Source organism: Amblyomma americanum, unplaced genomic scaffold (genome assembly GCF_052857255.1).
Source record: "Amblyomma americanum isolate KBUSLIRL-KWMA unplaced genomic scaffold, ASM5285725v1 scaffold_29, whole genome shotgun sequence".
In the NCBI taxonomy this organism is placed as follows: domain Eukaryota; kingdom Metazoa; phylum Arthropoda; class Arachnida; order Ixodida; family Ixodidae; genus Amblyomma; species Amblyomma americanum.
Genome location: NW_027526501.1, coordinates 703,239 through 725,008, shown reverse-complemented (window position 1 = coordinate 725,008; position 21,770 = coordinate 703,239). Strand labels below are relative to the sequence as shown.

At 43.2% G+C, this 21,770-nt stretch overlaps 1 protein-coding gene and 1 long non-coding RNA gene across 2 annotated transcripts; both read left to right on the top strand.

Moving 5' to 3' along the window:
• The first annotated feature begins 864 nt into the window (after positions 1-864).
• On the top strand, positions 865-8,558 carry LOC144112026 (uncharacterized). Its single transcript, XM_077645103.1, has 4 exons — positions 865-1,227; positions 2,248-2,371; positions 5,541-5,608; positions 8,365-8,558. Exons 2-4 carry the CDS (start codon positions 2,304-2,306, stop codon positions 8,556-8,558), a joined length of 330 nt encoding a protein of 109 aa, XP_077501229.1. The 5' UTR covers positions 865-1,227; positions 2,248-2,303.
• A 2,703-nt stretch (positions 8,559-11,261) lies between these two features.
• On the top strand, positions 11,262-17,951 carry LOC144112023 (uncharacterized). Its single transcript, XR_013310177.1, has 3 exons — positions 11,262-11,352; positions 12,636-12,793; positions 17,754-17,951. It is a non-coding gene; the product is annotated as an uncharacterized LOC144112023 (long non-coding RNA).
• The last annotated feature ends 3,819 nt before the right edge of the window (positions 17,952-21,770 follow it).

The window sequence follows — 21,770 nt, the reverse complement described above, 5'->3', positions numbered from 1 at the left end:
GGTGAAGTGCAGGCATATATATATATATATATATATATATATATATATATATTCAGTATATGGGCTGCCACTCAGCACGTTGATGAAGCCAGACGAATGTGGGCAAATAGCTTGCATTCCCGCCTTCAAGCTAAATATATTCTGCATAGAATATGCAATTAGGTATGTAATTTAAGTTATATGCGCTTCAAAATGGCAAAGCATATAGGTAGACGAATTCCGGCTGCCAGCAATAACTGAGGCGGTGCCCTCTTCCGACCTATACCCTGGTACAAATGGTTCTTGTCAGTTTTGTTGGAGGTCATTTGATAATTTGAACTTTTTATGGTTCCTTGGTGTTCGATTTAATGAGATTTTGCAGTAATACACATTTTGTTGAAATCTACAATAGCACCTTTGAGATTAACCTTTTTTTTGAAGTTGAGTAAAGCAGACTTGTTCTGCAGATCATATCTTTGTAGCATAAGGCGAAATGTGGTTTACGAGAAACTTAGTGCTGTGCTAAAAAATATGCAGTGAAAGCTCTTTAATCCGGTCGGCAAAAGACCAGAAAGAAAAGAGAAAAGCTAAGAAAACAATTTGTAAAGATGTTCTGCAAGGAGCTGAAACATTGTCGCTTGCTTTTGACATGAAAACTGCACGGCAATGATGCACGGAGGCGCGGAGCGCCTTAGTCTAGCTGCAATTTTGTAACAGTTTGCAGTATATATTTACCATGACGCCACGCTAATAGCCACGCGCCAGCGCCTAGCGTGCTTCCCAACGCCGTTCAAATCCAGCGCGCTGCTGCCAGGTCACGTGGCAGGACGCAGCACACCCTCTTCCCCTCCTCTCCCTCGGTGCATTTCCAGAGTGATGTCCGGCTAGGCCTTACGCCGCGCCGTGCCGTGCTCCGTGCTGCTGCTGTTCGTGTGCTGTTTGTGTCTGATTTCAAAATCGTTCCTTCAAACTTCCGTTTGGATTTTTTGCTTATAGTAGCTTGAGCCGCGTGTCAGCAATGCAGCCGTTCGCGTACTTTGTGAAAAGTGACCACCGCCGAGAAGCATGGAGCCGTTTCATATTGACAACACGTTCGGCTTCAACCGTAGCAACCGCGAAGCAAGAGAAGAAAGCGGTTACTGGAATGCGTCGAGTCCTCGTTTCCACAACACGTTCGACTTCAACCATAGCAGCCGCAAAGCAAGAGAAGAAAGCGGTTACTGGAATTCGTAGAGTCTTCGTTTCCAGGTGAGACCCATATTGTAGCGCAAGAGTGCGTGCAATTTGTGACCGCGAAAATAAACGAGCGAGCGCAAAGGCGAGAAGGAGCGGAAGGGACGAGGCTCGTCAGCTCTGTCCTGTTCGTTTCCCTTCGGCATTGCGCGTGAGTCACTGGTTGTTTCCTCGGCAGCTAAGTGCATTCCACATCGAATCATCAAACTGCTGGTCCGTCAGTGTTCACAGTGTATGCGTTGCGACGCGAGCGCCGAGGTGTATGCATAGATGCGTTTGCTGAATGGCAGGCGCCCGTAGGAGTCCTAAATGTAAATGTGGCAATTGTATACCGCCCAGCAAGGCGCGTGACTATGTTTTGGGCTTTCGTTAAGGTGGTTGCCCGACTTCCTGTTCATTATTCGACGTGGGGCGTGATCGTGCACTGCCTGCACGCGTGTTTTTGACGCCAGTATCGGCCCGTTGCGAACTGCCGATAGCGTGCGCCGCTCGGTCTGTTTAGCGTTCTGTTATTCGCTACGCGTATGTGCGTCTTTATAGTAATCTGATGTGGCGTCTTAAGGTTAGAACACACCTCTACGAGCCGATTACACCAGCTGTCAAGCTCAGAGTGGGAGGGGTGTGACGCGTCAAGGCATGCAAGCGACTGTGTGAATTGAAGCGACGTGTCACTGCGATACCACAACAGGTAGCTGCCTGCTCGATCACTTTTGTAACATTGGTACCGTTGCCTGCAGCTGTAAAGTTCTTTTAGTTGCTGGCGGCCGTGAATAAAAGTCATTGCTAAATGATGACGAAGAAGTAGCCATAGAAAAAGAGCGCTTTGTAACCCTTTCAAATTAAGTTTTTTTGAATAACCTAAGTAGTACAGAGCTGATCATAAAAACTAGTGTGGGCAAGTGGCGTTATGTATTTGAAGTTTGGCTGTTTAAACATTTTCTTGTGGTTGTGTGAAATGCCAGCAATACAAATAAGTATCAGGAAGTGCCAGGCATTGTGGGTGCAAAATACACAGCTGGAAATTATGTTATGCAGGTGAAGTGCCTTCTCTTCAGTAATGAAGAGGTCTGAAAAGAGCTTCATCGGAGAAGATGTCTCCACTGTCGAGATTTGGGGCTGTTCTTGTCTGTGCCTGTTCAGCATACATTGCAGAGCACAAGTATGTGTCGAGTTTTCTCAGATCTGTTTTTTTTCACCTCTGCATTGAGATCAGTGTGTTGCAATGTCTGCTTTGGACCAGAACGTTGATGGCATGTATTGGCATTCCCTATTCAAAATAACGTGTGTGTCTCTTCTCAATAGGTCATCATCAGATAGTGCCAGTTTCATGCTCAGAAAGAAGCAGTGCTTATATACAGGGGTGTCTCGGCTGGCCTCGGAACCCTTACAGAACTAGCGAGGAATCTGAGACTTCCTGTACTAGAATGCTTATAAGGAGCGTATGAATCCGAAGCAATCAACCAATTTTCTTTTTCTTGTTAGTGGTGGTTGGAACATTTCTCCTGTCATTTCTAAAATTTCGTGGTGATTTTTAGCAAGAATCATTAACACGTTTTCTTATAGCCAAGACGCAAAAAATGCAACGTTGACAGCACAACACACAGGGTGGAAGAAAAAGGGAAACCCGCACCCTCATACCACGATTGAGTGCAGAGCTGGCTGCTCAACTCCAAGGCTACAAAGCAACAGCGAGCACAGTGGCATAGCCTCAGCTCAGCTGCTTTCTCTCTCTCCCTCTAGTTCCCTCCCCACTCTTTCTCGAGTCACTAGAGACCCCCTTCAATGCAGCCAGGCTTTAAGAAATGCCAACATGAAGTAATGCTCTACAGGGCAGCATTCTAAGGTGATATTACAGCATGAGAACAATGCTTTTATTCTTTTTTCCTCTAGTATCCATCTCCCATGGCACTCCTCATAGACACTCATAGTAGAAGGATAACCATGTCAAGCTTCTGCAGTAATGCCGGTGTCACATGGCACTCCTCAGAGACTGGTCCAGCAAATACGTTTTATTTCACTTGATGAAAAGAATATGAATGGTGTTATATAGTGCAGCTATGAATGCACCTCAAAGATGAGAAACATTATTTGGACTTGAAGCTTGGCAGCTTCTCTTCTGTGGCCTCTCACTGTATAACGAAAGTAAAAACAGCGCTAATTTTTACACAAACCACACAGAAAGAACAGACAGGACAGCGCCCGTCCTGTCTGTTCTTTCTGTGTTGTTTATGTAAACATTAGCGCTGTTTTTGCTTTTGTTACACAATGTTACACCAACTAGTCCAGCAAGAGGTACTGTTAAATGAACTTTTCACTGTAGTTGCAATATTTTTACTGCCTCTAGATCTGAGTGGAAAATAAGCACCGTCTACTGCAAACTACTTCAAGGTCTCTTGAATTATAGCCTGTGCACATAAAAGCTAAAAGTGCTAAATGAAAAAAGGTGAATGTTCACCATAAATTGTTACCTCTGTGATTATCTTGGTCAGTTCTGATTTTTTTGCCATTTCACTTGCTTGGTGATGACACTGTGCAAGTTCAGTGAATATACTTGCTCTGTTACACTTACAGGAAATTAGGAGCTTGTAGTGACCTGTTCGATTCAGCCTTTCGGCATGCTACCTGATATCATAGTTCAACAAAGCTTGAAAGAAACTGCATATACTATGGACACCAGATGTTTGCTTGCGTCTTTTTTCAAGTTCCTTAGACATTAATGTGCAGGCGTGGACAGAAGTAAACGAAGCGCGCCGCACAAGAAAGAACTGCTTTTCAGCGCCGCCTAGCAAAACCACACGTAAGCTCAAAATCGCGACACGCATATGCAGGCCCCCTACCAGCGCAACTCTCATTGCTCCGCTCGCCTCTCATTCGGCCATAGTCAGGGTCACGCTGATGATGGTTATGATCAGATGGTTGCGCCCTTAGTAGCGAGCGGGCATTTCGGAGCGCACAGACCGCTGCCTTGAAGCCAAAAATCCCGCGGGGGCGACGCTATTATTAATTCGTTTCATCTGTGACAGCTGTGGCGCGTTTCCATTGCAAATAGCGCGCGTCTTTCGAACTTTAGTTGCTTCTGGGATTCATTTCCATCTCGCTATAGACCAAATAAACTCAAAAGCACTCGATCCACCACCGCAGTTTCGGGATCTTTTATACAGTTACCGTTCATTTTCGGCTTGCTCCTACGAGGAACCGACGGAGCGGCAAAGCATGCGCCCTGTGTGTCTGTACTGCACCACAGTGCTCCTGCATTGGAACCTCGCCTAGGAGGTCAGCTTACAAGGAAATGAAACCGCCGCTCTTGGCGCTTTTTGCAGCGCGATCCAGTGTCTCAAGGATAGTGACTGCTTCCAAATGTGCTGGATGCAGCTGTTGGGTTTTCACACCTATATTCTCAAACAGACCAATGTCTATATGTGAACGGTAGCTGTGAAGTAATACAGCTCGTACAGAAGAGTTTGGATCACTTGCTGGGTTCTGTCGTGGCTCATACTCTGATTAGTGGGCGATCACGGATACTTACATGCCGAATTTCGCACGCGGGGCACGCAACAGTGACGCACTGCTGCCGCGGCATTCATGTGGGTGAGACAGCGGGTGCTTGTAGTCATCCTAAGATCCAAAGGTGCATGCAAAGTGATTACCATGAGCTCTGCTTCGCACATGACAGCGCGATACGCAGCGCACTGTCTCAGTGGTGATAAGAGCAGGATCCATTATAGGGGCAGTTTGTTTCGGCGGAGACAGGCAGGGTGCATACACTAGCGCTGCGTCAGCGCCTGGTAGGAACAAGGCGAATCATCAGTGATAACTGTAGAAAATTAACACAAAACTGCGGCAGTATGCCGAGTGTTTCGAGCGCGTTTGCTTGCGAGTGAGACGCAGCAGAGTCCCAGTGGCAGCAAAAGTTCGAAACATGCGGGTTGTTTGCGGCGCAAACATGCCTCCAGCTGTCTCAAACAAAGCGGCTTAATGGTAGAGCTGTCGCCGCGCAATTGGCCTTATCAAGACAGCGGTCTTTGTTTTCCGAAATGTTCGCTAGCTACACAGAGCACGACCATCCAATCATGATCATCATCAGCACGACACAGACGCCGGACGAATGCGAGGCAAGCGGAGCATTGAGAGGGTCGCGCCGGAAGCGGGCCTGCACATGCGCTTGGCGATTTCCAGCTCTCGTCTGGTTTGGCTAGGCGGCGCTGACACGCAGTTCTTGTGTGGCACGCTCTGTTTACTTCTGTCCGCACCTGTACATGGACCACCCCGTGATATTTGCTCTATGACTGGTAAATAATTTATAATTGTCTTTCTCTTTGTTGTTTCAGTATTATCAACCGAACGATGGCTGCGACGTGTAGTTGGTTTTCAGGTCATGGCAAAAGCAAGAAAACTGGTAATATAACTGCTGCTATGGCATTTGTTGTCATTCCAGCTTTTGAAACAGGCTGTTTTAGGTGTTGTAGTGAATTAGAACTTCATATCAACATTTATATTGTAGCCTTTTCCATGCCTCAGCAGACCTAAAGGCCAACTAGGTATCACAGCCATCATTTGGCTGATAGAGCCTAAACAACATCAGAGAAGGAAATGGAATTATAAATTATTTAATGATAGGCAAATACCATTTGGGGATTCGTGTATTGTAATGTATAATGCAGCGTTTAAAAAAATATGTGACCAAAGTTGCATTTTTATAGTCCTTGAAACTTATTTTTTAGGTGTTTTCTATTTCACTGCTCTCAATTTGCAGAGGCAGCAGTGTTCAGTACTGCTTACCTTCTTTTTGTTGTTCTCTTTTCATTCATTGGTTGGGCCCTGTTTTCCTGTGTTATTTTGTGTTCTGTAATCGCATAGTGCATTCCTTCTTTTTTGTTTGTGCACCGCTTCAGTTCAGTGTTTTTTTTGTGGCAGGCCTCATGACAGCTGGCCGCTTTCCTTTCATTTTTGCCTTCTCCTCTGACGGTGCGCATGGTACTAGACAAAATATAGTTTACTGAAAGGCTGAATTCTAAATTGTACAACATCATAAGGTGCCCTCTTCCTTTTTAGCACATGCCATTAATGGTGATGCCTACTGTTGCCAAGAATCTTACATTGACACAAATTTGTTTCACAAGTGCAGGGCATGCTTTGCTCTCATGTAGAGTTTGTGCATTTACAGTGTATAGCTTGTACATTGTCTCTTAGTTGGTGACTGACAGAGTGGCCTCATTGGTTGGCTTTTATATTATTATGAAGGTTAGAATTTGTTTTTCTCACTGCTGATGAGCTTTACAGGAGCTTATGATGCCTTCAACAGTCATGTCTTTTTTATTGCTTTAGTTAGGATACTGAGGCTCAAATGAGCGAGCATCTGAGACCAAAATACCAGTATAACTTCGTGCCGTTTGTCAGCTTTCTTTATGATGTGCATAACTGTTCAAGTAGGAAATAATTTCAGGTCTTAGTGGTCCTTCATTTTCTTTTGCTTTTCAGCCTTTATGCCAGATGTCAGATTTTGGAGGATAGTTTGTCACATCCTTCATCATTGAAGTAGGTAGCACAATGTACCAGCCGTGACAATTGGTCATTATAACTAAGCACCCCACCTTCCCTTTATGAGCACACCTAAGCTGAGATCTGATGGCAACTTTGATGAGTATTTACACCTGAAGTTGTCTTGTTACAAGCATAATGTTACGGACCACTTTAAAATTTCCTTATGCTATTAGGTTCAAATCATGTTTTTGCTTGCTGTCAAACTCGCTCAACGGCACCTTCATTGTGAAAATTAGTATAACACTTGGAAAAGGCAGCCAGGTCCTTCATTGAATGTGAGTGGTGCACACTGGAATCCTGCTCCTGCAGCAAATCATGTGGGTCATATTGGAGGTTGTGTTAAAAAGTAATGAAGCATAGATATGAAAATCGTGATACACAGTTATTACCATTTTGTGGCCCTTGACCAATTTCTGTCTTTTAAAGGCACTGTACTAAAAAGAAACTGAAGTGCACTGGAGCCGCTGGAAACCTTTTGTGTGAAGAAAAGGCATAATGACTGTGCTCATGACAATTTCATGATTGTGCAAAATTTCAAAATGACCATTTTACTACTTCTTTATGAATATGTACTCTCTAGTGTCACATAAGGTGTAATGACAGAACTTGTCTCTAATTTTTCTTTGCACTTCAGTTTTGTTTCTATTTATATTTTGTATTTCTTACCATGAACAGCACAGGCCATGCACTTCTGTATTACTTTGTATAAGGAAACAGTGGCAAGTCAAGTGTCTGCGTGTGGGCCCCTAGTTGAACACTATTCTAAGGCACTAAGTTGTTTGCCTTGGACTCAATAGTTCATGCGCTTCTAGCTGAAAAAATAAGTAATGTTTCGTTCAATTTTGACAACAAGAACTTTGCTAACTAGGCAGCATGTTGAGGATACATTAGCTTTACTGCAGGTCAACCGGCATTAGTGCCTTGCTTGACAAGGGCATGGGCAAGAACTGCAATTAGAAAATTGCTCTTAGCAGTCACTGCGAAGCCGCCGCGGTGGCTGAGTGGTTATGGCACTCGGCTGCTGGCCCGAAAGACGCGAATTCAATCCCGGCCGCAGCGGTCAAATTTCGATGAAGGCGAAATTCTTGAGGCCCGTGTACTGTGCGGTGTCAGAGCACTCTAAAGAACCCCAGGTGGTCGATACTTCTGGAGCCCTTCATTACGGTGTCTCTCATAGCCATAGTCGCTTTGGGACGTTAAACCCATATAAACCAAACCAGTCACTGCGTGTTGATTTAAACACTGGCAGTGCTCCTACTATTTTTATTTTCAGTATTTGCTACCACACATACTAATCTGCGATTTTCAAGGATGAAGTCAATTCCTTTTCAATAATTGTGCAGTTAAAGTTGCATGTTCTAAAATTCGAAGCAAGCAGTTGCCTTTTGTACTTCACACTCCTATCAGAACTCACCACTATTGCATGACACCATCAACATCAAGGTGCAAGTCTTGTGTTGGTAATAAACGAAATGGTTTCTACTTTCTTGTTTCAACAGGCGTTAAAGCATACTGCTGTTGTTGCTGTGAAGCATACAAATACAATTATTATCATATTCCTGGCTGCAAGTATGGCTAAGAATTTTTATATGCGTGTTCTTTTTCCTTTAGGTGCATCTGAATTCAAGGTAGAGAAGGCAATGTATGACACCGTGAAGGGAATCCCAATGGATGCAGTATTTCACAAGAGAACTGCCATTCCCATCTGGTCAACAGAAGCAGTTGTACTATCCAGTTCCAGTGGCAAGTGCTCAGGAGGTGACAGCGGAAGGCAAGGAAAAGGTTCTCCACAAGGCTCAGAATAGAGGGCTGGGGTAGTCGGTTCTGGGAAGAATTATGAGACTTCATTCCAGCGCACAAAAATTATGTCCGGTGTCCGTGGTGTCTATCCTCTTCGTGTATTTTTGTGCGCTGTAGTGTGAAAAATGGATGCACTGAGAGGTAATTGCTAGCTGTAGCTGGATTTATCTCAGGGGCATATACTCACTCCATCAGTGTATGTGAGAATTACGACTCAGGTTTGTTAGTGGTTTATAATATGAAAGCGCCAAACAAAGGATAATGCCAGACATGCAAGACGTGATCAAATAATTGTAGATGTCTTCATGTGAAAGTTTATTTACAGGAGGTTAATTGATGGGTTCAGTTAGCTCGTGTGAGGATAAAAGCAGCTTAAAAGCCTAGGCTCTATGTTCAGTGCGGCAGTGCATAATCAGTGAAATTACTCATAATGAACAACTTTTAGTGAATATGTACTTCTCATGCCATGGAAACAGAAGATGAACGGTACTTAGCAGTCATTTGCCCTGAAGCTTGGATTTTAGCTACTGAGGCCTAAGTGATGCTGATTCAGTATAGGCATACGTGGGTGCCGCCACATTTGCCATCATGAATCCTCTGGTTGCCTCTACTTAACAACGAAAGTTTGTATGTTATAACTTGTAGCCATCACTGAAAGCATTTTGCATGAAAATAAGCTTGAATTGAATGCTAGCTGGCCTATTGTTTAACTGTCAGATGCCATGATGGAAGTGACTGTTAGAGTCCATCATATAGCCCATAATGAACCCCTGTTTGCCCTTACCTTCTCTGCTCTCTTGTCTAGCTGTTATGCATACAGTTTTACAAGTCATGTTCTAACTTCAGCTACTTCATTTTACATGTAAAAAGATTTTGGCTACTTTTTACTCGAGCATAGGTGTGCTTGAGCACTCTTTTGCTAGCTTTGCTGCATGCTTTGTAAAAATAGTTTGTAGCATTGAATATGACAAAGCATATCTTAGCCACTTTTTTTCACACTTAGCAGGGACGGCCCAGCGGGGCCTGTAGAGATTGCTCGAAGCGGTTGCAATATTTTGTTGCATACATGTTCGGAGGAATCATGCGACTAGTGAGTTACGTATATGTGTGGCAGTAAACATTGCTACTTTGGAAAAGGTGCCGGTCTGCCATACAATGTCAGCGAAGCCTAACGAACCCCACTTGGTCTAAACTAATTTGGAGCCCTGCACTACAGTGTCCTGAAGCCATTATTGTTTTCTGCCTTGCTGTGAGAAGCGGATCTTGCAAGTGATCTGCCTGCTTAGAACCAGTCAACTTGTTAAGCTTATTCACTTAACTCATTATCAACTCAGACATTTTTTATAACTGGAGCCTTAATGCTTGGATGCACCAAAAGAAGTGCATCTCACTGGAAGACAGGGCGTGCTAGGCACTATAGTGGGCAATGCACAGTACGCAGAATCTAGTGTGGGTTTTGTATGTGTGCAAGTGTCTGCAGGTACTCTGCAGTCAACTGCACCAGAGGCTCAGGATGTGCATAGCAAGCTATACCTAAACAAAACTCGTGCGCTCAGGCAGCTTTGGTTTTAATACATTCAGCAGGAAAAATAATCTGGCAGCTTTTTTTTGCGCTTCTGTTGGGGTTTTACCAGTGCCAGAGTTCATCGCATCTTGTTTAAGATTTCCTTTCGAATCATTAACATTCCACCCTTGTCATTTTGTATGTGGCATTCAGCTGAAAATAAATTTGCGCAGTCGGCTTTTTATGATTTGCTGCCACTTTTTTGGAAGAAATTAAGAGGAATGGTCTTCTAAATAGATGCAGCCAGTCATGCAGTGCTTTACAGTTCTGCACCCTGTGCGCATAAAGTCTCAATACATGGATTTTGTCACCCTGAAATATACTCGCATCAGATATTTTTTTTAGTCGAACTACATCTTGTCTCCTTTTTGTGCCCATCTTTATGGGCATCTTGTAATCATTGCTGTAATTCCTTAATTTCTTTTATTTTTGTTTTCTGCAGCAGTAGAATTTCCATATCAATTTATTTCTCTAGGCTACCAAGTATTAGTATCTCTGAGCCTGGTAATGAATCAAATTACCGAAGATGCTAGAGTGCTGTTGATTGTCTCAGAAAGCCTGACTGTGTTGGAAGGACTGTCATGCTCAATATCAGCTGCAATGCCAAAATGTGACGAATTCAGATTATGATGCAGGCGTACCCAACTGTATTGTAAATATATGCAGTTAGCTATGAATACAAAAGAAAAACACAACGCAATAATTCACACTTTCATTCACACAGCATGATGATGAACAGGGGCAAGGGAGGAGGGACCTCAAAGTGTTTTTCGGTGTCTTCCCTCTTGTCCATGTTCATCGTTGTACTGTGTGAATGAAAGTGTGAAATACTTGCTCATCCAGATACTGATTTCAAGCAAATTAATGCAAGTGGGCTGCTTTATGTGAGTAGCATTGATTTACTATAAAGCAGAAGTCAGTTGATTTACTGTAGAGGCATTGCGAGTCGTATTGAATGTGTACTGTATAATTGCACCACTGAGCTAAATTTAATAGCAGTATTTGCTGGTTGTCTTTGCACCGTGATTATTATTGTGTATTTCACACAAATTCGTGATTTTGTTCTGTTGTTCTTCAGGCATTGTTGCTACACAGCTGGAGTCAAGCTGCTATCAGGGAAATTCAACCTATTCGACTTTGCCAGAAAAGACGCACGCTATATAGCTTGGGGCCTCCATCTTGACTATACTGCCAATTTTGTCTACCAATGAAGCTAAGGACGCTTTTGTGCAAATGTGAGCATTTTTTCTTTCTTAACGATACGTGCTTGCTCTTCGGCAAGAACAGAAATGATGTGGTTATGTGCATGCTCCAGTGTACAATCATGTGGAAAATTATGACGCTGCGAGTGTGTGCCATACTATGCCTAACTGCGTGCAGGTGCCATCTGATGAAATGCTCGTGCCATCAAGGCCGGCGCAGCGAGATTGATGGATGTTAGTGCACCTGACTCGACATCAGGAGTGCTTGCTGTTTTACACCATTTGGCATGCATTCGCTGGGATCTCTTAATTTTTCTCACGATAGTATGTCCAAACTCACAGCATCTCAATCAAGACATTCTACGGTATACCAACCACACCAAATCGGATGGTACATCGACCACACCAGGAAACACCAAACGAAACCACACCAGAGCCGGTATTAGACAACCGGGTCACAGCACAGAAAACCAGACCAGAACACACTAAAGCACACCACACTACGCCACATCAGGACCCGTGTCTGAAAATCCTGGTCTGGTCGGAACACCAGACACGGTCACACCAGAACCCGTGTCTAAAAAAGCAAGTTTGGTGTAAACACCAGAAACTGGCGGGTGTTTTTTTTCGACTGGGTATATGGCATTTCTTTCAATTGTGCCTATGAACTACTGGCAACGTATTGATTCCTTTCAATATAATTTTGATGCATAGTGTTTTGTTCAGCTGTAGGTTAATTTGAGCCCTCTACATATGGTGAGTCCACTTCAGATTAAGTTGGGACCTCGAAATTGCCTCATGTTGCATTTGGATTTGTAGACCTGAAAGCTTCATTTTGTACCAGTGTATTTGAAAGAGAATTTGCTGTATATAATATCTAGCCTACTACAAGAAATTAGCACAAGCGTTAGCCTTGCTGTTCATAGTGGCTGCTGACGGTTATGTTCTTACATCACTCATTTAGCTCCAGACTACAATTTTGCCATGGTTCAAGGTGGCCTTAAAGTAATGGCTTCACTTTTTCCCTCTTGTCTTATTGTTTGGGAAGTGTATGCCATTGAGTCGTGCATAAAAGGAAGTTAATATGATGATGCAAAGATGGGCATTTAGAAGACAACAGAGAATTCTTTTATCATTAAGCTGAGTCACACCACTGTGATCATAGGTCTCTGAGTCCTCTGTATTATCCTGTTCTACATCCTTCTGATTTTTTGTTGACTTTCACATGGTTCCTCGAAGAGGGAGTCTTATGAATGGTTCAATGTATGGTTTTCATGGCATAGTTCACTTTGTATAATCTGTATATTCTATTTCAGATCAAAAAGCTAGCACTCATTGGGAGTGAGCCAGCTGATGAGGCTACAAAACTTATTATGAAGACTAGTGAAGACTCCTGTGGCCCTTATGTACACATTGAAGAGGCGGGGCGAAAAAGAAGCATTTAAGAACCTACGGCTGTACAGCGCAATTTTTGGTGAGTACATGTGAATCTTCTGAAGGTTATAGACACTTTGTGAACACATCATCTAATTGCAGAAAAAAGCTACTTTCAATCTGCCTGGTGTGGTTTTCAGCACATCCGTTATCAATTACTGAGTAGCCATCCAAATATAAAGGACTATAGGTACCAAATTTTTGCTTGTGCGTTTTTTTCTTTCAAACCATGCGTTAGACATTCTATACATGTACGACCACTAAATAATTTATTATTTAATTGCATAGTGGTGGTTCAAAAGTGCCAACACACACGGACCAAGAGACGAGACACACAAATCAGCACTGATCTTACAACTGATTTTTTTTATTAGGAAGAAGCACGTCATATATATATATATATACACGGAAAAACAGCGCACATGTGCGATGTCAACAAGACTCCTAGTGCTAGTAAAAGGCAAAAACCGCTTTAAAAGCATGTGTGTATCTGCAGAACCGCTACCCACTATGTAGCATATTGACTTCTCGAAGCGATAACAGATGATGTACTCACGCACCCATTACTTTTTCTGATAATATGAAACGCCTCAGCTACTTCTCTAGTGGGCTGGTCAGAATGAGCGAACAAGACATCAGTATCGGTGCTAGAAATTTTCTTTAGTGCTAAGATGCACAAGCTTAAAGTTCGTTTCCGGGCAAGCGTATCTGAGCCAATTCTTGGCAGTTGTTTGTGTCTATCTATCTTCGCAAACATTTGTCGTCACTTCGCGTAAAGGATCCGTTTCTCGTATCTACAGTGGACTCCTCTTAAACGGAACTTGAAGGGGATTCAAAGTGTTCCATTTATCAGAAGTTTCATTTAAGCAAAGCACACATATTTCATGTAGAAATATTTATTTACACTGCACCAGCCCTTACTGACCTGGGCGTGAAGAAAAAAAGGAATCAGTTGTGGCCTGTTTTACATTCTTCAGTTGCTTTTTAACAAAGTAACTGCGCATATTTGAAAGGCTTTGCGAAAATTCTGCGCTCCCTTCACGTTCAAAGTACTGTAGCAAAAGTGCAACTGCATTCCTAGCTGCGCTGTCTGGCACCGCACTGGGCACAGGGTCCTCGCACTCATCACTGGAGGAAGAGTGGTCCTCGGCTTGCACTTCTGCAATAATTTCTTCAATGCTTTCCTCGCGACAGGTGCATACATTTGCATCTATGTCCTCATAGTCTTGTCGTGAGAAAGGGGCAGAGGGCACTATTTGATTAAGTATAGTGTCTGCTTCTTCATCAGCAGTACCTGCCTCTTCATGGGCTATTGGATCGTGTGCTTCGAAGCCTGCATGGTGGAAGCACTTCTGCACTGTTGTTGCCTGAACTTGTTTCCAGGCACGGGCCAATATGTGGATAGCAGACAGCAAGTCAATGACATAATCCTTTCCACTGTCAGCACAAAGCAGCATGCGGTGAAGCAGTTGGCGGCGGTAGTGAACCTTGACGTTCTGGATGACTCCTTGGTCCATTGGTTGGATGACAGCAGTTGCATTGGCAGGGAGGAATTCAAGGCTGATGGACTTCAGCCCTCCCACCTGGCCATGGGCAGGGCAATTATCTACGATGAAGACAACTTTCCTGCCCTGTCTCGTAAACCTTGCGTCCTCCTCCCGCAGCCAATTTTCGAAAATTGCTGTTGTCATCCACGCTCTCCCATTTGCAGTGTAGGCCATAGGTAGATTTCAAATGCCCTTGAAGCAATGTGGGTGTCTCGATTTTCCTACCACCAGCAGCTTTAACTTTTCATCGCCTGCCATATTAGCGCCCACCAGCACGGTAATGCGCTCTTTGCTGCGCTTCCCACCTGTACAGGCTTCGCCTCTGTAGGCGAGAGTCTTCGATGGAAGCTCCTTGTAGAAGAGGCCCATATCGTCGACGTTGAATACGTCTCGTGGCTCATAGCTGTTTAAAATCTCCTGCAGCCGTCCGCGTTGCCAGTCAGCGCAGACTTCTCTATTCACTGCATTACTTTCTCCTGAGATGGTTTTGAAGACTAGACCATGGCGCTTTTTAAATCTGCTAAGCCATCCGTCGCTGACGCAGGAATTCTCAACCCCATTTGCAGGGCTATCTCTCGCGCCTTTTGCTCCAAAATTGGTCCACATATGGGAAAACTGGCACTCCGCGCACGCTTAAACCACAGAAAAAGAACCTTTTCAAGTTCTTCATACGGTGTCGTCCTCATACGCATCTGGTTGGAAGCGAAGGTCCCAGACTTGACAGCTCCTTGAATGACGTCTTTGTTTTTCATGATCTGCGAAAGCGTCGACATCGGGATGTCGAACTTCTTCGCAACTTCTGTTCTTGAAAGGGAACTTCGCTCAAGCTCCTGCAGAATTTGTAACTTCTTTTCAAGCAAGAGCGCTTTGTGCGGCCGCTTCTTAACGCTTTCCATCACATCGACGCACCGACAACACCGGTCGCACGTAGGCCTAACGCAGAACGACAACAAAAACAAGATTATCAAGCGACTTACTGGATTGGCTTGTCCCGGCTATAGCGTTGGCTGCGAAGAATTTGTTCATGGTTGACATATGCGAGCACAAATACGCTCGGGAGGATTCCAAATTTTTATCTTTTGTGCCGTTTAGCCGAGGGTAACACGTTAGTGGTGTTCCAATTATCCGAAGAATTTTACTGCTGCAGATATACGAAACCAACCAAGTAACCCTGCTTAATTTTGTTTATCCGTAAGTTTCATTTAACCGAGTTTCGTTTATTGGGCGTCCACTGTAATTCTGAGGCAGTAGCGGATTTCCTCTGAAATCAGAGGCGGGCACTATGTGATGGTTTTAGTGTAGATGTGGTTGATTTGTTTTATTCTCTTCCACACTTTGAACTAATCCAGTATGTTCAGCATTGTATTACAGATGAGAGCGATGAATGCGTGTTCCAAAATGAGTGTGGAATCACAATGGGATTCTTTCTTTACCTCTTATCTTACTACCTGAGTAACACGTTTGTTGAGTGGGATGGTCGTCTTTATATGCAAAAATCGGGTGTGTGCATAGGTGCCAAGGTAACTCCCATTCTCAGTAACATTTATCTAAGCAGGGTTGATATGAAAGTTGAGACTGATCTAGCCGTTTATCGCATATGCATTTTCTGTTATGTGGATGATTACCTGGTGCTGGCTAGGTCCGTGAATCCCGAATTTGTGTCAAATGTTCATAGTTTTGCATGTAATTGGTTGGAGCTGAGGTTCACACATGAAGTCCTTCAAGAAAGAGTCCTGCAGTTCCTTAATTAAAATTTTCTTTCGAACCAAACCATGTCTGTTGGCAGTATTCCCCTAGAAGTGAAAAGTCCCTTTCGAATTACAGGTCCTTTCATTCAAAGCTTGCAAAAAGTGGCATCGTTACGGGATGCTTAGGCATGGCAGTAAAGAAATCTTATCATAAAATGATGTCCTGTCTCTTAGCCCAAATAGACAGATGTAGGTAAGCTGGTTTCTGGGACTCAGTTCTCGTTTCAAGTGCAGACAGTCCTCCATGAGCTGAAATCGTCTGCAAGTACCTCAGGGCTGGAAAAGAGTTCGGAAGAAGGGAGAAGAAAGGTAGTGGGTTATGCCTTATGTCCACACGCTATCGCACCGGATTAAAAAGAGTGGGAAGCAAGCATGGGGCAAAGGTTCTGTTCCCTGCACATAACAAGCTAGAGAGTGGGGGCGGCAGTTCAAAGAAAGCATGATGGGCGCAGAAGAAATGCTTGCAACATAAATCATGAAAATAGATGGCGTAGAAGAGAAGACTGGCGTAGCATATCAAATCCCTCAGTCCTGTGGCCTTACCTACATAGGTCGAATTGGCCGCTACGTTAACGTGCAGCTCATGGAGCACGCTAATTCTTTAGGAAAGAAACTAACCTAGCTAAGCATTGTTTCACGTGCAAACGTACGCCATTTTTTTACGATACTGATGTCTTGTTCGCTCATTCTGACCAGCGCACTAGAGAAGTAGCTGAGGCGTTTCATATTATCAGAAAAAGTAATGGGTGCGTGAGTACATCATCTGTTACATTATCGCTTCGAGAAGTCAATATGCTACATAGTGGGTAGCGGTTCTGCAGATACACACATGCTTTTAAAGCGGTTTTTGCCTTTTACTAGCACTAGGAGTCTTGTTGACATCGCACATGTGCGCTGTTTTTTCGTGTGTGTATATATGACGTGCTTCTTCCTCTTAAAAAATCTGTAGTAAGTTCAGCGCTGCTTTGTGTGTCTCGTCTCTTACATTGTCCGTGTGTGTTTGCGCTTTTGTATGGATCAACACCAACTAGCGCAATGCGCAGTTTTTCTGCAATTTAATTTCTTCTTGACGCTGTTTCGGTTTCATCAGTCGAACGATGACTGTGACATGTAGATGGTGTTTAATTCACATGAGGCATAAAAAATCGGTTATATTATTGCCGACAGGTCATTTTTGTCATTCCAGGTCTTGGAAGAGGCTGGATTAAAAGGCGTAGTCAATTAAAGCTACATATCAGTGATTATATTAGTTTTTCTAGTTGCATCATGTGACCAAAACATCAACTTGACGACAGTCGGCGTTCGGTCGATGAAACCAAAACAGCATGAGAGAAGAAATTCGATTATAAATTATTTAGCGGGGTTGTAGGCAAGTATTACCTGGTAATCCATGTATTTTATTATCTAACGCATCATTGGACAGAAGAAAGCACGCAATAAATTTAGGTGTCTATATTCCTTTAATGGCTCATGCACCTTTCGGTTATTCTTATTATGGATATTTATGTTTATTATGGTTACGGATATTAACAGCAATCGAAATTTGCTGATATTTCAAGCATTGCACATTGTAGCATTGCATACGGCTTTGAAGCATTTCCTGAAAGATCTGACTATAATACTTTGGAAAGTGATTTTTATCCACCATACTGAATATCAATTGGATGTGTGTGTTTATTTGTTCACTTTTACATCTACTATGCAGCGCAGAATCCCAACAGCCACCATGGAAGGCAACAACAGAGTGGCTGCGTTCGTGCTGGGGGCGAGAGACTGGGATGGTGGTCGAAAAGTTCGGATGAAGGGGCGGACCCTTCACCCCAGTAATTGGGGCTTTGTATGCAAGAATGCCCAAAATGTCTTGCAAAAACAAATAAATAAATAAGAAGCGTTCTTACTTGCATTGTAATTTCAGTAGTAACATGTACACAAAAAATACTGATGAAGTGAAGAAAGCCTCTCTGGGTTGGCAAGGTGGGCCTTAAGTCTAATTGGGTCGGTGGGCCCATAGGCATACAGCTATTGGTTTTATATGGGTTACCTTTGTTGACCTCCCGCAAGGTATCACCTAAGAAGCCCACTGGGACCAGAACGGCTAAACCACAGGGGCCCAGTACGGGCTTGCCCACGGGTGCCCAGTACGGGCTAGCCCACGGAGGCCCGGCACGGGCCAGCCCACGGTGGCCCGGCACGGGCTAGCCCACAGAGGCCCGGCACGGGCTAGCCCACGGAGGCCCGGCATGGGCCTGCCCAAGGGGATCCAGCGCGGAGCCTTGTGGGGCTATGCAGTAAGCCAACTGGGCAGCCCTTGAGGGTCCCCCCTGATGCCGAGTTGCAAATCCCGCACATATCCCATATCCAGCTTGTTTCGTTGTATTAGGCACGAATACATGCTTTTCGCAGTTATGAAAGAAAAAGTTTTGACGGGTATCGCACGGTCACTTGTAAAACCGATGTGTTCAGATCAAGCTCGTTTTGGTCTAAAACAGCTTGTTTCGTTCTATTAAGCACGAATACATGCTTTCCGCGCATTTATGAAAAAAATTTTGACGCGTATCACACGGACACTTGTAAAACCGATGTGTTGAGATCTAGCTCGTTTTGGTTATAAAACAGCTTGTTTCGTTGTATTAAGCACGAATACATGCTTTTCGCGCAGTTATGAAAAAAAGTTTTGACGCGTATCACATGGACACTTGCAAAGCCGATCTGTTTAGATCTAGCTCGTTTCGATCTAAAACAGCTTGTCTCGTTGTATTAAGCACGAATACATGCTTTTCGCGCAGTTATGAGAGGAAAAGTTTTGACGCGTATCACACGGTAACTTGTAAAACCGATGTGTTCATATCTAGCTCGTTTTGGTGTAAAACAGCTTGTTTCGTTGTATTAAGCAGGAATACATACTTTTCGTGCAGTTATGAGAGAAAAAACATTGACGCGTATCACACGGACGCTTGTAAAACCGATGTGTTCACATTTAGCTCGTTTCGGTCTAAAACAGCTTGTTTTGTTGTATTAAGCACAAATACATGCTTTTCGCGCAGTTATGAGAAAACGTTTTGACGCGTATCACACTGACACTTGTAAAACCGATGTGTTCAGATCTAGCTCGTTTTGGTCTAAAACAGCTTGTTTCGTTGTATTAAGCACGAATACATGCTTTTCGCGCAGTTATGAAAAAAAGTTTTGACGCGTATCACATGGACACTTGCAAAGCCGATCTGTTTAGATCTAGCTCGTTTCGATCTAAAACAGCTTGTCTCGTTGTATTAAGCACGAATACATGCTTTTCGCGCAGTTATGAGAGGAAAAGTTTTGACGCGTATCACACGGTCACTTGTAAAACCGATGTGTTCATATCTAGCTCGTTCTGGTGTAAAACAGCTTCTTTCGTTGTATTAAGCACGAATACATACTTTTCGTGCAGTTATGAGAGAAAAAAACATTGACGCGTATCACACGGACGCTTGCAAAAACCGATGTGTTCACATTTAGCTCGTTTCGGTCTAAAACAGCTTGTTTTGTTGTATTAAGCACAAATACATGCTTTTCGCGCAGTTATGAGAAAACGTTTTGACGCGTATCACACTGACACTTGTAAACCGATGTTCAGATTTAGCTCGTTTCGGTCTAAACCAGCTTGTTTCTTTGTTTTAATCACGAATACATCCTTTCCGCGCAGTTATGAGAGAAAAAGTTTTGACGCGTATCACAGGGACACTTGTAAAACCGATGTGTTCAGATTTAGCTCGTTTCGGTCTAAAACAGCTTGTTTCGTTGTATTAAGCACGAATACATGCTTTTCGCGCAGTTATGAGAGGAAAAGTTTTGACGCGTATCACACGAACACTTAAAACCGATGTGTTCAGATCTAGCTCGTTTTGGTCTAAAACAGCTTGTTTCGTTGCATTAAGCACGAATACATGCTTTTCGCGCTGTTATAAGACAAAAAGTTTTGACGCGTATCACAAGAACACTTGTAAAACCGATGTGTTCAGATTTAACTCGTTTCGGTCTAAAACAGCTTGTTTCGTTGTTTTAGGCACGAATACATGCTTTTCGCGCAGTTATGAGAGAAAAAATTTTGACGCTTATCACACGGACACTTGTAAAACCGATGTGTTCAGATTTAGCTCGTTTCGGTCTAAAACAGCTTGTTTCGTTGTTTTAAGCACGAATACATGCTTTCCGCGCAGTTATGAGAAAACGTTTTGACGCGTATCACACTGACACTTGTAAACCGATGTTCAGATTTAGCTTGTTTCGGTCTGAAACAGCTTGTGTCGTTGTTTTAAGCACGAGTACATGCTTTTCGCGCAGTTATAAGAGAAAAAGTTTTGACGCGTATCACACGGACACTTGTAAAACCGATGTGTTCAGATTTAGCTCGTTTCGGTCTAAAACAGCTTGTTTCGTTCTATTAAGCACGAATACATGCTTTTCGCGCAGTTATGAGAAAACATTTTGACGCGTATCACACTGACACTTGTAAACCGATGTTCAGATTTAGCTTGTTTCGGTCTAAAACAGCTTGTGTCGTTGTTTTAAGCACGAATACATGCTTTTCGCGCAGTTATAAGAGAAAAAGTTTTGACGCGTATCACAGGGGCACTCGTAAAACCGATGTGTTCATATCTAGATCCTTTTGGTCTAAAACAGCTTGTTTCGTTGTATTAAGCACGAATACATGCTTTTCGCGCTGTTATAAGACAAACAGTTTTGACGCATATCACATGAACACTTGTAAAACCGACGTGTTCAGATTTAACTCGTTTCGTCTAAAACAGCTTGTTTCGTTGTTTAAAGCACGAATACATGCTTTTCGCGCAGTTATGAGAGAAAAAGTTTTGACGCGTATCACATGGACACTTACAAAACCGATGTGTTCAGATCTAGCTGGTTTCGGTCTAAAACAGCTTGTTTCGTTGTATTAGGCACGAATACATGCTTTTTGCGCAGTTATGAGAAAATGTTTTGACGCGTATCACATGGACACTTGTAAAACCGATGAGTTCAGATTTAGCTCGTTTCGGTCTAAAACAGCTTGTTTCGTTGTTTTAAGCACGAATACATGCTTTTCGCGCAGTTATGAGAGAAAAAGTTTTGACGCGTATCACATGGACACTTACAAAACCGATGCGTTCAGATCTAGCTGGTTTCGGTCTAAAACAGCTTGTTTCGTTGTATTAAGCACGAATACATGCTTTTCGCGCAGTTATGAGAAAAAGTTTTGACGCGTATCACAAGGACACTTGTAAAACCGATGAGTTCACATTTAGCTCGTTTCGGTCTAAAACAGCTTGTTTCGTTCTATTAAGCACGAATACATGCTTTTCGCGCTGTTATGAAAAAAAGTTTTGACGCGTATCACATGGACACTTGTAAAACCGATGTGTTCACATTTAGCTCGTTTCGGTCTAAAACAGCTTGTTTTGTTGTATTAAGCACAAATACATGCTTTTCGCGCAGTTATGAGAAAACGTTTTGATGCGTATCACACTGACACTTGTAAACCGATGTTCAGATTTAGCTCGTTTCGGTCTAAACCAGCTTGTTTCTTTGTTTTAATCACGAATACATGCTTTTTGCGCTGTTATGAAAAAAAGTTTTGACGCGTATCACATGGACACTTGTAAAACCGATGTGTTCAGATTTAGCTCGTTTTGGTCTAAAACAGCTTGTTTTGTTGTATTAAGCACGATACATGCTTTGCGCGCAGTTT